A 14,111-nucleotide genomic window follows, 5' to 3' on the forward strand; every position below is an offset into this window, starting at 1 on the left:
CCTGTGTTTGATGGCTGTAAGTCAGTGGGGTAGTTAAGAGAAACGGAGTTATGTCTGCAAGTAGCTGCCTGCCTTCTGAAGGAGGTTGGTCCTTATTTGAGTTTCCCCCCTGACTCTTTAGATCCAATGGAAGAAGACATTCTACAAGTTGTGAAATACTGTACTGACCTAATAGAGGAAAAAGATTTGGAAAAACTGGACCTAGTTATCAAATACATGAAAAGGTAACTATTCAATACTTTTATCAGAAGGATAAATGGGGAGTCTCACTCAGCTACTCTGGTGAGGCATGGAGCAGCAGCTTCTCTGCTGTTAACTGTGGAGGTAGTGAAAGGGGGGTACCCTTCATTTTGAATCTCAAATGACGATCAAAAGGTTGTGCACCTTGAGATTTATAGTTTAAAACCCTCACGATACACTTTGAACGGATTCCCACGCGAGGAGTTGTTGGTCTTACCTGGTGTTTTTTCTTAACCCGCCTTTTAGGTTGATGCAGCAGTCGGTGGAATCGGTTTGGAACATGGCATTTGACTTTATTCTTGACAATGTTCAGGTGGTTTTACAACAAACGTATGGAAGCACATTAAAAGTTACATAAATCTTACCAGGGAGCCTGGTGCTCTCGGCTAGCTGTGCCATAAGTGCTTGTGAGGTATTTGCAAAGTGCATGATAGTAATGCTTGGAGTTTTTCTAAGTTTAAATTTCTTTTTAAGCAAGTGTTTTGTATATTTCTTTTCAATAAGTGCCAAATTTGTCAGTATTGCATGTAAATAATTGTGTTCTTTAATGTAGTATAGATTCTATTTACAAAATGTTTGTTTATAAAGTTTTATGGATTTTTACAGTGAAGTGTTTACAGTTGTTTAATAAAGAACTGTATGTATATTTTGTACAGGCTCCTTTTTGTGACTCCTTTAGGAAGCAAATCCTGCACTGTTTATTATATTTAAAGGCTGAGGAAACCTACAAGCCGGACTGTCACAGGCTCCATGCTAATCTTTGAGATTCCTGAGAGGTCCCAGACTGGGATTCTGCTTGTTCCGGGTAAAGCTTCTAAATAATCTTAATCATTCTTCTCCCCAAGCATGAACAGAGGAGCATGTTAAGAAAGTCTTCTTTACTTATTTTAAATTAAAAAACACACATAATTGAATATTAAGTTTTTTCCTGGGAAAATGGTCTCTGCTTCTACTGTCCCTTGAGAAACTTCAGTAGTATTGAAGAATGGTACAGATTTTCAGATGTATATAGGCTAGGCTAGGTTATACCATAATACTTGAAAAATATAACTTATAATCCTATGCCAGTGAATACTTGGGGACATTTTCTTCATACGCCTCCCATTGCCTTCAGTACTGTGCTACCAACATAAATAGGTAGTCTGATACTAGAGATCCTACTTTTTCGTGTGGACTTCCCACATTCTTGGGGAAAACTAGCAAAAACCCAATTACTGCCATCAACGAATCATGAGGTCTCTGCCACAGCTTCGGAGCACTAAGCCCAAGTAGTCTATCAGCTCCCTACTTACTGCCCCATCAGGAAACTTACGCATGATAGAATTCTTCTAGGACAAACTAGACCAAGATGGATGCACAAAAATTCTAACACTAACGTGCTGGCACACGAGGTATTACACTGAAGCTGATGACTCATGGAGAGAAGCTACGCTAGCATGAAGGCCTAACAGAGCTCACTGGTGGATGTCTGTTTTCTTTATTGGTAGTTCAGAATTGTGCTGATTACAGTGGACTCTCAGGACTATACAAGCAGTAAATAGCAGCCAGCTACGCTTTACACCATGGTTTCACACAAAGCAGATATCAGAGTGCCTAATTTTCTATTTTAAAAAATTCCTAAGGGTATACGGCAGAAGAATGCTGGAAAAAAAAATCACTGGAAGAGATATGCATAAATAAAGAAGTATTTCTTACATCAAAAAAGTCCCAAGAATCACAAAATCTGCAGAAGCTTGGTTAATCAAATACTGCAGTACTGATTTAATCAGTATAAAATTGAAAGAGCTTTAGATCTGTAATAAAAATCCAAATTTGGGTTAGGGCAAACTTTAAAACAGCAGCCGGTAGAGAAGGATTGGGAAAGGAAGGGGCAGGTGAACAGGCACATTGGAACTGTGGGGACATGTAATTGACCACTGTCAAACCAGTGTAAGTTTCTTGGTTTCTCATGGAAAACATTTTATACACCTATTTTTTTCCTTCCATGCTTAAGTTCATCAGTGTCCAGATACATCCGTTCCATTTTTGTCTGTTTTTTCTTGGTAATTTTACAACATAATATTGCATTTATTCCAATTCCTGCCCCATGTGGAAAAATTAGATGATTTCAAATACTTTCTTCAGCTCCACAATAAGCTGCCAATCACTCTTCTGCATCTCATCTCTGAACCAGTCTTTGAGGGCATCGATGGACTGCCGGCTGATCTGCAAGCCCAAGGCACAAAGAAGGTCAACAACAGTGTAACAACCATATGCTCCCCTCCTCCCAAAATGTGGCCCATGCCTGTCACTGGCTACTGCTCATTAAAGAGAAACCTTAGCCAAAATACAAGTGCAGTGCTTGTTTGCCTTTTAGAGGAGCAGATTCTCTGCAAGTCCTGTCGGGCACTCTCTGAAGAGGCCCCTTCCTCAACAAGACAAGGCCACATCATGGACCTGCCCTAACAAAGAATCTAGTCCTCTCAGACTGTGTATGTTCAAACTTCCAGTCCTCAGTGCTACTATAAAGGTAACCACAGAAGAACTGAACTCCCACTTTCTTAAAATGAGCCACTTTAAGGACACACTTACCTTACTGACAAGAATGTCTGTGGCTTCAAAATGTCTTCCATACATTTTGGGCGATTCACCAGGGATAGGTTCTATTTTGACACAGACTTCTTGTCCTTTTTTTGCAACATCCACTTGTTTATGGTTTATTTCAATACTTGTTACTATTCCAATGTCAACAAACTGTAAAATAAGAACTGTAGTGTAAGCAGAGGTATCTGGCCAGTCACAGGCACTACAACTGGACAGCTGAAATAAAAACTGGAGCAAAAGGGCCAACTGAAAAGCCTTGGCTCTGTGCCCCTTCCTGAGCACTCATCACAGTGTAATTTCCTCACTGGAACGGTAGGGAATGACCACCACATCCCCTCTGCCTGTCACAAGATGGCTTGTGAAGGAGGTCACTCGTATGCTAGACAACTTGGAAAGTACCCTGTCAACTTGCTATTTCTGCTGTACCCTTTCACATAGCAGGTGCCATAGTGAAGGAGAGGCAAGCACAAACCACCTCAATCGGAAATGAGCTTGGAGTGGTCAGAATAAGTCAGGATGGCAGCCAGAGACACATGATGTGGGGCCCCGTAGGCTGAGGTCAGAGGATAAAAGCTGTGAGCAGCCTCAGCTCAGTTACAGTGCAGGAGAAAACCACTCCACTGCCTGCCTTGTCAAGAGATAGAGGAGAGTAACAGTGAAAATGAGGAGTGCTTGGTGTGGCCAAAGCCACAGAGGAGATAACCACTGCAAGCAAATGTCCTACCATAGTCCACTAAAATGTTACAAAAGCAACAAGTCCTAGTGCTCAGATGACTTCTAAGTGCCACTTCCCATTAAAGGAACCAGGTCTGGGGCAGGTAAAGTGCTAGATGAGCCCGGAGCATCTTCCTGCACTAGAAGGAAGAAAATGCTCCAAGTGCTGAAGTAACCAGCTTGAATGGGCTCCTACTGACCAGAACAGATAATGGTAATGGATTTAAAACATCACATTTTTTTAAAGAAGCGAGTGTACATGAGTTACTTCCTGAAAAGTTTAGGGGGAAGGAAAGTTCTTTACAAAAGTATTTGGGGGCGGGGCTGGATCACAATGTTAACCAACATTTGTGCAACTGCCTTACAGGCAAGGATTACCAATTACTAAGCCTATCAGGATAAAGGTTGTTGAAGCAGGATATTCACAGGTACTCAAAGTGCCCCAGGAATTACTCAGTAATTATAAAGGGAGAAAGATGTGTTTCTAACAGCAATGCTGAGCCAACAGCACTTCCCCCAGTAAACGAAGATGGTATCGCCACAGTAAGAAAGTCTGTGTGATGGGGCTGGAGACAGGCAGAAGGACCTGTGCATACACTATCCGTTTCAACCACTGTAACTTCTGTCTAGCGAGGAGGAAACAATCAGACAAATTCAAGTTGAGAAATAATCTGCAAAACAACTGGACTCCAGAGAGGATGGGGGAGGGGCTGGTCCTACTGAGTCCAAACCCCTAATAACCAAAAGCAGTGCACCTTGAAGGAATCCTGGACCAGGTAAGCAGATGGCACTATGAAGGATACTTGGGACAGTTGGAGAAGTGTAGAACGAGAACTATAAATTACAGAACATTACTGAGTTAGTGTTAATTTTTCTTAGGAATATGGGTGTCCATTATTCTATTCTTTGAACTTCTCCCCAGGCTTGAAACTTCAAAAAACCTTTAAAAGGGCACTATTTCACAGTACCTTGCACCTTTATTTGCTGGTGCTAAGAATCGGGAACACTGGCCCTCCTCACTGAGGTATAAATCATAGAAGGCGACAAGCTCTGCTTGTCGTCACCACTCCTGGACTCCCCATTTTATTCCTTTAAGAGACCACACTTGTTTTGAAAGTACAACCAAAACTTACATTTTTGCTAGGGACGCACATGGGTGTCCCCTGTTTCACCTGACCTGCTTCCACAGTCACTCCCATCACTATTGGGTCTCGAGAATTAAAAATATACTGGGGGAGGATTTTCATCTTGCAGGGAAATACTGCTATGTGCCTAAAAGGAAAAAAAGAAAACCCAAAAATTTTGAAGCTGACAAAACCGCTTGAACATGAAAAAAGCAAATACAAGTGAGTATGAGGCTTCTTCTGTTGGCTGAAAGCAGCACTTCCCAGGCGGTGCCGGAAGAGCAGGATGGATGCTGTGGACAGCCCTCCATGGTGTCTGCCCTGGTCCAGGCCACCCGCCTGAGTGCTTCTTCCCCTCACCATCCTCTTCCCCTCCCTCCATCCATACTGTTGCTTCCCAAGTCTTAAGCTGTATCACAAGAACACTGACCCCTGCCCCTAAATTTAGATGGAGCTTAGAACGTTGACTGGACCCACGGTCAGGCACACAGGGAGCCTACTCTGGGGACCCAATGGCATCAAACCACAGCCACCTTCTCCATATCATGTCCCCAAATGAGGTGATCCAAAAGGCTACTAACCTTCCCTATCAAGCATGTGTTTGTTTCAAGTGTTCTCACTGTGTCCAGCTCTTCTTCAGCCCTATCTTTATACTTTCAGTTTCATGATTTCAAGTAAGCATATCCCCATCTAAATGCTACTACTCATCTGGCAATTCTACTTCAAATGTGCATGCCAACTTGAGCCATCACTGCATATGGACTTAGGCATGAGCCACCCTCATGTCTTGCCTGGAACACTGGGAGCCTGGCAAGACTACTCGCTGCCTCCCTGAGATCCCCCCCATGTCCTCCAGAGTCCTGCCAATTTCTCTGACCCCATCTCCTAACTACTCTCTGTCAGATTGAACACGGCCGCCTCCCAGTGTGCCCTTCTGCCTGGACAACTTCCCATGGGTCTGAGCAGCTCACTTCAGTCCTTCCAGATCTCTATCTGGATGGGAGATACATGGAGCTGAGCTGCTGCCCCGGCCACACTGCTTGTCACGGCTCTCCTCCTGATCTAGGCCTTCCCTGCTCTGCAGCTCTTACCCGACTTCCCATGCATTCACTGCTTGTCTCGCCTGAGCTGCGAGAGGACCTGGTCAGAGTCGGTGCTGACTCGTCTAGCACCTGCAGCGATGCCATGTACACGGAACAAGCTGTGAGGTGAGCTGCAGGAGCAAGGTTTCTTACCATGGAATACCTTGCCTCATTTCAGTCCCTCACCATGCACATTCCCATTTTGTTCCTTCCTTCCCATGTAATCCCAGACCAGAAACTCTAGCAAGAGGATTTTAGCAACTACTTGCCAGTTAATGAGACCCAGGCCTGCCAATTTGAAAATTAGAAACTGTAAGGCTACAGAGGATTAGTTTACATACTGCTGCAATGGCTCAGATGGGCACAATATATAGTTTTTAATACATTACTTCTGGATGAGCCAATGCCATTCTACTGTCCACACACCTTTCTGGCACAAGTATCCCCCACGTGGCCAAAGTTCACCTGATGCCACCTTGCTTTTACAACAGACCTATATTAGTACCTGCTTTCCCTAACCAAAAGAGGAGGATTTTTACTCTTATGACAAGCAAAAAGCCAAAATGTTCGGCGTTTGTTTTGCAGTGACCCATTAAGAAGCAGTGGGCACCCCAGACAGTGTGGCCCTGCCAAGCTTCTTTCCAGGGACCACACTCAGCATCGCACCGCCAAAGCGGTGAGCTGCTGTCTGGGAGTGCTCAAAAAATTTCCATGCAAATTAATGGTAATTGCTTCTTCACATTTTGGCTTACGGAAGGTTTCAAAGGAAAGCTTTACTTTCAGGGTAACAGGAGAAACCTGTATTTGGTAATTCTCAACCAACTTTGTTACCAAAGACCCAAAGTAAGTAAAATCACCAACTTACTTAAATTCTTCTTGTTTCTGTTTCTTGTAGTCTTGTCTATATTTCGTAAAGGCATCAAATAAATGATAAATAATTTCTGCACTAAAAATTCTAACTCCTAAACTATCGGCCATTTCTTGTGCATCCCGTTCAATTCTCACATCAAAGGCCAAAATTACTGCGTACCTGAAAGGTTCAAACACAACAGGGATCACTCGGTGAAACACAGAGTATGTCATAAAGGACAGGTAATATGAAAGCCTAAATAGAAAAGAAAAATTACTTACTGGGGATCATGTTCCAGCATCACCGAAGCCTTCATAACATCCTTTTTATGGACTGGACCAATGTTAATTCCTGCATACTATAGAAAAGGAGTTTCTGAGCTTAAGTGCCTGGGTGTCAGGTAAAAGAAACAGCACCACAAACCATGACTATCATGGACTCCTGTGGAGTTGGGAAGGATTACTTACGGGCACTTCTGATGTTTTTAGAAATTCAAGTAGAGCTTCCAAAGATCCCAGTGTAGATGCCTGGACATAGACTCCTTTTTCTTCCAACTTGATAGCATTTAGTGTCTGCTTTAACTCATGGATCAACTCATCCTTGAAAAGAAATTAAATTTGACAAGGCTGTAAATACATTTCTATCAGCAATGGCCTAGAATTAAACTGTCTTTCCCTTTTTAATTAAGCATTCACATGGAAATATGAAATCAAGGCTAAAAACGTAAGGCATAGCAGAACCTGTGCTGGAAAGGAGGAGGAGATTCAGGGCCACCACTGTCTTAGATTAATTAATGCGCAAATCTAGTTAACCTCGGCTATACTTGGCAGATAAGGAAGATGGGTGAGCAGAACAAAACGAGAACAATCTTTCAACATTAAAAGGACTACATCAGTGTAATGTGTCACGGTAGCCCACAGGGTCTGCTTGAGTGCCTTCACTGAAATGCCCTAAACTTGGAGTCCTCTTCCTCTGCCACTGCTGCTCCTTTACAGAGGAAGAGATTTCCCCCGGGGAACACGTAGGACAGCCGTGTCCTGGCCATGAAGGATGCAGCAGTCCCTGCCATAGTTGGGACTGGCCAAAGAGGGATGCCTACCCTCTTCTCACTGGCCCTCAGGTGGCCAATCCCCTGATGGCTGTGCTCTGGTTCTGTCTGAGCAGTAATGGTAGTCCCAGCATTCACTATGAGCCAACGTGCTGGGGAGAGTGCCGTCTTCTCTTTGGCAAATTATATGTAAACTGGACTCCAGTAGGAATGTGCTCCCACAGACAGGCACGCAAGCTTTAAAATGTCTCCTACTTCCTTATAAGATTTTCTTGAGTTCTGTCTGTATATTTGGATATCTGAAAACATTAGCACCAATTTCTGGGCCTTTGATTCATTTTATATTAAATAAAATATGTATTTTAGAATTCTAGTGTATATAAACATTATTTATGCTAATTCAGAGTACTGTGCATACTGAAGAATTCTAAAAGCATGAACTATTTGCTATGAGCCACCAGGTAAGACAGAGGTGCCTACTTTATTCATCGCTACCAACGTGTGCCCTGCTGACACAGCAGCAAGACTCACACAGCTTTGGAGGAAAAAAATTTTTTTAAGTAACTTACTTTAAGAACTGGGATTTCATCTTCTTTATAAGCCACCAGGAGGGGTAAACCAGCCAATGTCTTCTCTAGGTCTTTTCCAAGAATCTTTACCCCTTGAGCTGCTTCTACTTCTTTATGCTTTTCATACTGGTTCTGTAGACATTAAAACATTTGTTACCATATTTATTTGAAAAGTGGTTAGAAGTAGGAGATAATGACAATACTTTCAGGACTGTGTGGCAGGAAAATTTTTCTTCAAATAGACACAAAAAGCAATAAGCACAAAAAATCGATAAATTCAACATTAAAATTAAACTCTTGTTTCTTAAGATACCATAGAAGAGATAAAAAGGTCACAGGGAGACAGTAGGAGAAGATGCTGTGATGCATGTAAGCCACCAACAGACCAGTCTCCTGACTATACAGACCACTCCCCTGACTGTAATAGACAATGCTGGAGCACAGGGACATTTCACAAAGGAGTGAACGTCAATGGCTAACAAAGAAACAAAATAATGACCAACCATTTTTCAATCAGGCAAGTACCAAATGAAAGAACAATGAGCTACCAGATGGCAAAATTTAAAAAATCTGACTCCATCAAAGAGCTGACAGACGTGAAGTAATGCAAACTCTAATATACTGCAGTTGAAAGTGTAACTTGTTAGACTGTGAACAACAGTGTGGCCTTATCCAGTAAAACTGGGGCTCACAACTCACTCCTACGCATATACATAGCAGAAACTTGCACAACTGCACTAAGAGATAGCACAAGAATGTTCAAAGCAACAACACTGTTGTTAAGAGCAAAAATTTAAAAGCTGGAGATACACTATGCTTGCCGTCAACAGGAGAACAGATAAATCAACCCTGACATATTTATGCAGTAGAATACCACCCCCCAAAAAAAGGAACTACAGCTATATGCAACCATGGGTAAATCTTAAGTGTGTTTTGTTTTGTTTTTACCTAAAAGAAGCCAGACACAATGGAAATGAGAATGATTCCACTTATATGAAGTCCATACATACTTTTTTTTAAGCACATACTCAGGCATTAAAACTGTTTTTTAAAAAGGATATTAGTTACTATCATAAAAATGGAAGCACAATTAACTTTTAGGAAGGTGTGGGGGATGGCAAATATCCATGAGAGGCACACAGTCTTCCAAGGTGTCAACAATATTCTAGTCTTCATCTGTTTGTCTGCTTCCTAAGAATCTGCTAGACTTTTCCTCTACGTTTTGTATAGTTTTCTGCATTTGCTTTATTTCCTAATAAAAAATGTTTAAAAAAAAAAACTAGCAATATAGAACCAAAACAATATACTTCCATTCTCATGGAAAGCTTAGATGATGAGGAGCGAGGGTGTGTTAAACCAAGCAGCTCTCAAAGTGAAGAAGTGACCTCAACAGAACTCCTACACATTGTAAATGTCCCCATATGTCAACACTTACCACCTAGGCTTACCTTCACCCGTAATTCCTTCATTGGAGGGGGTAAAAGAAGGCCTCGAATCTGAGTTACAATGGGCCCTTCTACTCCAGGAACAATAATTGTATCTCCTTCTTTCAAACGCCCATTGATCAATATCACATCTATCGTGGTGCCCATTCCTGGGAGAGCCTTAACCTGAGAGACACAAGTGTAAAGGGAGTGAGATAGATGCTACACTATGTTGACTGAATTAGAGAGAAGACATCCCCTCCCAAAGTTCATTGTTAAAAGGCAAAACAGAAAATAAATTCAAAAGCTAATCATTACCTCCATAACCTGTGCTCTTAGCTCCTCACAGTGTGCAAGTCTCTTGCTCAACATAGTCTGAGTTAACTCGACAAGAAGGTAGATCAGACTTCCCATGCCATCACCAGTATGTGCAGAGGTAGGTACCAAGGACACAAAAGTACGGGGATCCTTATTCTCATAAAACAAAGCTGCATTCAAACCCTAGAGACATAAAAAGCAAAATCATTCCAAAAGGCCAAACTGTCAAAGTATCTAGGACAGCATGACTGATTGGACAACAGATAAGCAAATGGCTCGGACTTTCTGAAACTCCTCAAAAATACTCAAGAGATCATGCATATCCTGTATATTAGTTATATCACAGGAAAGTAGTTTCTTACCAAGTCAAATTCTTTTTTTTAGATTTACTTATTTATTTTAGTGGGGGAGGGGCAGAGGGAGAGAGAAGCTCAAGGAGACTCCCCACTGAGCACAGAGCCTGACAAAAGGCTTGATCTCACAACCCTGAGATCATTACCTGAACGGAAAACAAGAGCCAGACACAACCAACTGAGCTACCCAGGCGCCCCTCCAAATCAACTTTATTTTAAAAATTTAAGCGTTCAGAATACAAAGACAGATGTTTGAAATATTAGCTAATTTAAAAATAAAACCAGGGATAAAGGAAAAGAGTGGAGAACACTACTTGCCATAAATAAGACAACAGAACCAGCAATGGTGAACTGCTGGCTTTATTATAAGGACAGGAGAACAAAGGGAAAAAATATTCTTTTATATAAATTCTTCATTAATAAGGCAAGTTTTCTTACCTGCTGCGCAAATTCCACAATAATTGCCTTTGCTCGCTCCTCAAATTCATCTTTTGTATTCTTTTTCTGCTTCTTTAAAGTAGCAGCCACATCAGAGTCAGGGCTCTTTTTCCAATCATACAACCTATCAATCTGGACAAAAATTTTTTGTAAGAAACATCTTTAAAGCATTCAGAATACTATGGAATTTAATTAAGGTTAAAGCTCCTAACTAAAATTTCCTAATGTATATTATATACATTCAGGAGACTGAATTACTCAAATATTTTGTTATACCAAAAAGCCTGTATAACCAACCCACTTAACTGCATCCCCTCTTAAATTAAAAACTTCTGAAGTAACATCAGCCTCCACACCAGCTCAGGAAAGGCTGCCATTTGTTTGCAAAACATGAGATCTTAGAATTATCTTAGGACTACTAGTGTATTCTGTTGGAATTCCAAAATGGTTCTGTTTAGTAGTCAGAAATAAGAATTACAGCAAATATTATTACCAGGGAAATTATACACACACACACAAAAAAAAATCAAAAATCAAAAAAATCCACATCCTATCTCAGAGAACAGCCCATTTTAATTGTTTCATGGCTAAAATTAGATTTACTGTGTTAAATAAATCATGTATTCTCCTTCACTTTTCAAAGTGTGATAAATGGGTATAGTGAAGAAAAAATATTTAATAGTAAAAACAAAAAAGCAAAATCTGTTTCCTCAATCTAGGGTTACAATATAAAGATGCTGCCTGAATCTGATGCTAAAAAGGAGAAAAATTAGTTAGCAGAAACAGACCCAGACATGACAAAGATGTTATAATTAGCATGAGGTCCTTAAAATAGTTATTATAAATATATGACTTTATTTTTATTTTTTTCTTTTAATAAAGATTTTATTTTTTTATTTGACAGAGATCACAAGTAGGCAGAGAGGCAGGCAGAGAGAGAGGAGGAAGCAGGCTCCCCGCCGAGCAGAGAGCCCGATGCAGGGCTCGATCCCAGGACCCCGGGATCATGACCCGAGCTGAAGGCAGAGGCTTTAACCCACTGAGCCACCCAGGCGCTCCAATATATGTGACTTTAAAGGAAAAACATGAAACTTGTAGAACTAAAAAAGCATAGAATATGAAAGAAAAATTCACTAGATAACCTTAACAGCAAATTACATTATTACAGAAGACTGGAAGCCTTGACAATGTAGCAATAAAAACAAGTCCAAAGAAAGCATACAAAAAAAGTATCTGAATAACCAAAAAACTTTTTAAACTGACGAATATATAAATTCAAACATCTAGGGTGCCTGGGTGGCTCAATGGGTTGAGCCGCTGCCTTCGGCTCAGGTCGTGATCTCGGGGTCCTGGGATCGAGTTCCGCATCGAGCTCTCTGCTCGGCGGGGAGCCTGCTTCCTCCTCTCTCTCTCTGCCTGCCTTTCTGCCTACTTGTGATCGCTCTGTCAGAATAATAAAGAAAATCTTTAAAAAAAAAAAAAATTCAAACATCTAAGAAAATCAAACCAAAGTAGGATAAACCAAAACTATCACATAATTTCAATGATGAACCTTAAAAGTTCCAATCAAAGAAAAAGGAAGACTCATTGCACACAGGGAAACAAAGGACAGCTAGAGATAAAAGCCATAAGCAATGATGATGAAGGAAAACAATTTTTTTTTTTAAAGATTTTACTTATTCTAGAGATAGCAAGTGAGCACAAGTCGGGGTAGAAGCAGAGGAAAAGGGACAAGCAGTCTTCAGCGCTGAGCACAGAGCTAGACTCGGACCTCAATCCAACAACCCTGAAAGCACAACCTAAGCTGAAATAAAGAGTGAGACACTTAACCAACAGAGCCATCTAGGTGCCCCTAAGCAGGGCTTTTAACACTGTGCTAAACGGGGGTGTCTTGGTGGCTCAGTTGTTAAGTGTATGCCTTTGGCTCGGATCATGAGTTCAAGTCCCCCATCAGGCTCCCTGCTAAGGTGGGAAGCCTGCTTCTCCCTATCTCATTCTTCCTGCTTGTGTTCTCTCTCTCACGGTCTCCCTCTCTCTCTAATAAATAAATAAAATCTTTAAAAACAAAAACAAAACAGTGTGCTGAATGCAACCTTAAATATTTCTATTATACAAGAAAAAAATATCTGAAATCAACAATTAAAATTCCACCTCAAGTTAGAAAAAGTAGACATGAAAACCAAAGCAGAAAGAAGGAAATGATGAAATTAACCCTGGAAATCAAAGAGATCTCAGACAGACAAAAAGTAGAGAATATCAATGAGACAGAGCTAGTTCTCTGAAACACAAATTTCTACACTAAAAAGAAATGTAAAAAACCAAAATAACCTGTACCCGTTTAAAAGAAATTTTATGCAGATGTGGATTCCAATAAAGTTTACTAACTCTTACAGAAATACCATTTCTATACCAACTCTTTCAGAAAATAAAGGAAGATATACTTCTTACTTCATCTTACAAGGCAACATTACTCTGATAACAAAAGTAGACAAAAGATGTTACAGGAAAGGAAAACTATATAGCAAAATCACTCATGAACACAGACAAAAGAAATCATCAACAAAAACTTATCAAATCAAATCTGGCAATATATGAAAGAAAGAAAATACATCATAACCAAGTAGGGTCTATTCTAGTAATGCAAGGTTGGTTTAACATTTAAAAATTCAACAGTAATCAACAAATGGTGCTGGAACAACTAAACATTCACATGCAATAAAACTGAATCTAGACACAAAACAGGACCTCCATGTCATAAAAATTAACTCAGACTAATCATAGAACTAAATGTAACATATAAAACTCTAACACCTCTAGAAGAAAACAGAGAGAAAATGTGATGACCTTGGCTGTGCTGAGAACTGTTTAGATACCACATCAAAGACATGATCTATGAAAGAATCTGATAAGCTGAACTTCATTAAAATTAAAAACTTCTAAGAAATAGAGTGAGTCTAGAAAGTGAAAGAAGAGAGGCTGGGAGAAAACATATGCAAAAGACATCTGATAAAGAACTTATATTCAAAACATATTAAGAACTCTTAAAATACAAAAATAAGAAAACAAAGAATCCAATTTAAATGGGCCAATGAATTTGACACCTCAGAAATGGTAAATAAGCACATGAAAAGATGTTCCACATCTTAAAAGAGCGCTTTTAAGGAAACACAAATTAAAACAATGAAAACTGGGGCACCTGGGTGGCTCAAATGGTTAAGCATCTGCCTTCAGATCAGCTCATGATCCCAGGGTCCTGGGATCAAGCCCCATGTCAGGCTCTCTGCTCAGGAGAGAGTGTCTGCTTCTCCCTCTGTCCCACCCGTCTGTGCACTCTCTTGCTTGCTCTCGCTCTCTCAAATAAATAAAAA

At 40.6% G+C, this 14,111-nt stretch overlaps 2 protein-coding genes across 12 annotated transcripts in view; one reads left to right on the forward strand and one right to left on the reverse strand.

Moving 5' to 3' along the window:
* REV1 (REV1 DNA directed polymerase) overlaps window positions 1–888 on the forward strand; it is a 95,171-nt gene extending 94,283 nt beyond the window's left edge. For 8 of the 9 annotated variants that reach the window (XM_004753017.3, XM_004753016.3, XM_045077724.1 and 5 more), the window contains 2 exons: window positions 122–224; window positions 487–888. In XM_004753017.3, the coding sequence (XP_004753074.1) occupies window positions 122–224; window positions 487–598 (215 nt within the window). In that variant the 3' untranslated portion in view covers window positions 599–888. The remainder of the gene's footprint in view (window positions 1–121; window positions 225–486) is intronic. The other variant, XR_006606003.1, reaches the window with a different exon arrangement.
* A 1,085-nt stretch (window positions 889–1,973) lies between these two features.
* Window positions 1,974–14,111, reverse strand: part of EIF5B (eukaryotic translation initiation factor 5B) — an 80,698-nt gene continuing 68,560 nt past the window's right edge. For all 3 annotated transcript variants that reach the window (XM_004753015.3, XM_013056362.2, XM_013056361.2), the window contains exons 15-24: window positions 10,744–10,875; window positions 9,953–10,135; window positions 9,659–9,820; window positions 8,211–8,342; window positions 7,061–7,192; window positions 6,875–6,951; window positions 6,609–6,773; window positions 4,671–4,809; window positions 2,812–2,973; window positions 1,974–2,445 (exon numbers count right to left, since the gene is read on the reverse strand). In XM_004753015.3, coding sequence (XP_004753072.1) covers window positions 2,338–2,445; window positions 2,812–2,973; window positions 4,671–4,809; window positions 6,609–6,773; window positions 6,875–6,951; window positions 7,061–7,192; window positions 8,211–8,342; window positions 9,659–9,820; window positions 9,953–10,135; window positions 10,744–10,875 — 1,392 coding nt within the window. In that variant the 3' untranslated portion in view covers window positions 1,974–2,337. The remainder of the gene's footprint in view (window positions 2,446–2,811; window positions 2,974–4,670; window positions 4,810–6,608; window positions 6,774–6,874; window positions 6,952–7,060; window positions 7,193–8,210; window positions 8,343–9,658; window positions 9,821–9,952; window positions 10,136–10,743; window positions 10,876–14,111) is intronic.

The sequence above is a fragment of the Mustela putorius genome, unplaced genomic scaffold (assembly GCF_011764305.1).
Source record: "Mustela putorius furo isolate JIRA1106 unplaced genomic scaffold, ASM1176430v1.1 tig00000224_pilon_pilon_pilon, whole genome shotgun sequence".
NCBI classification, from domain to species: Eukaryota; Metazoa; Chordata; class Mammalia; order Carnivora; family Mustelidae; genus Mustela; species Mustela putorius.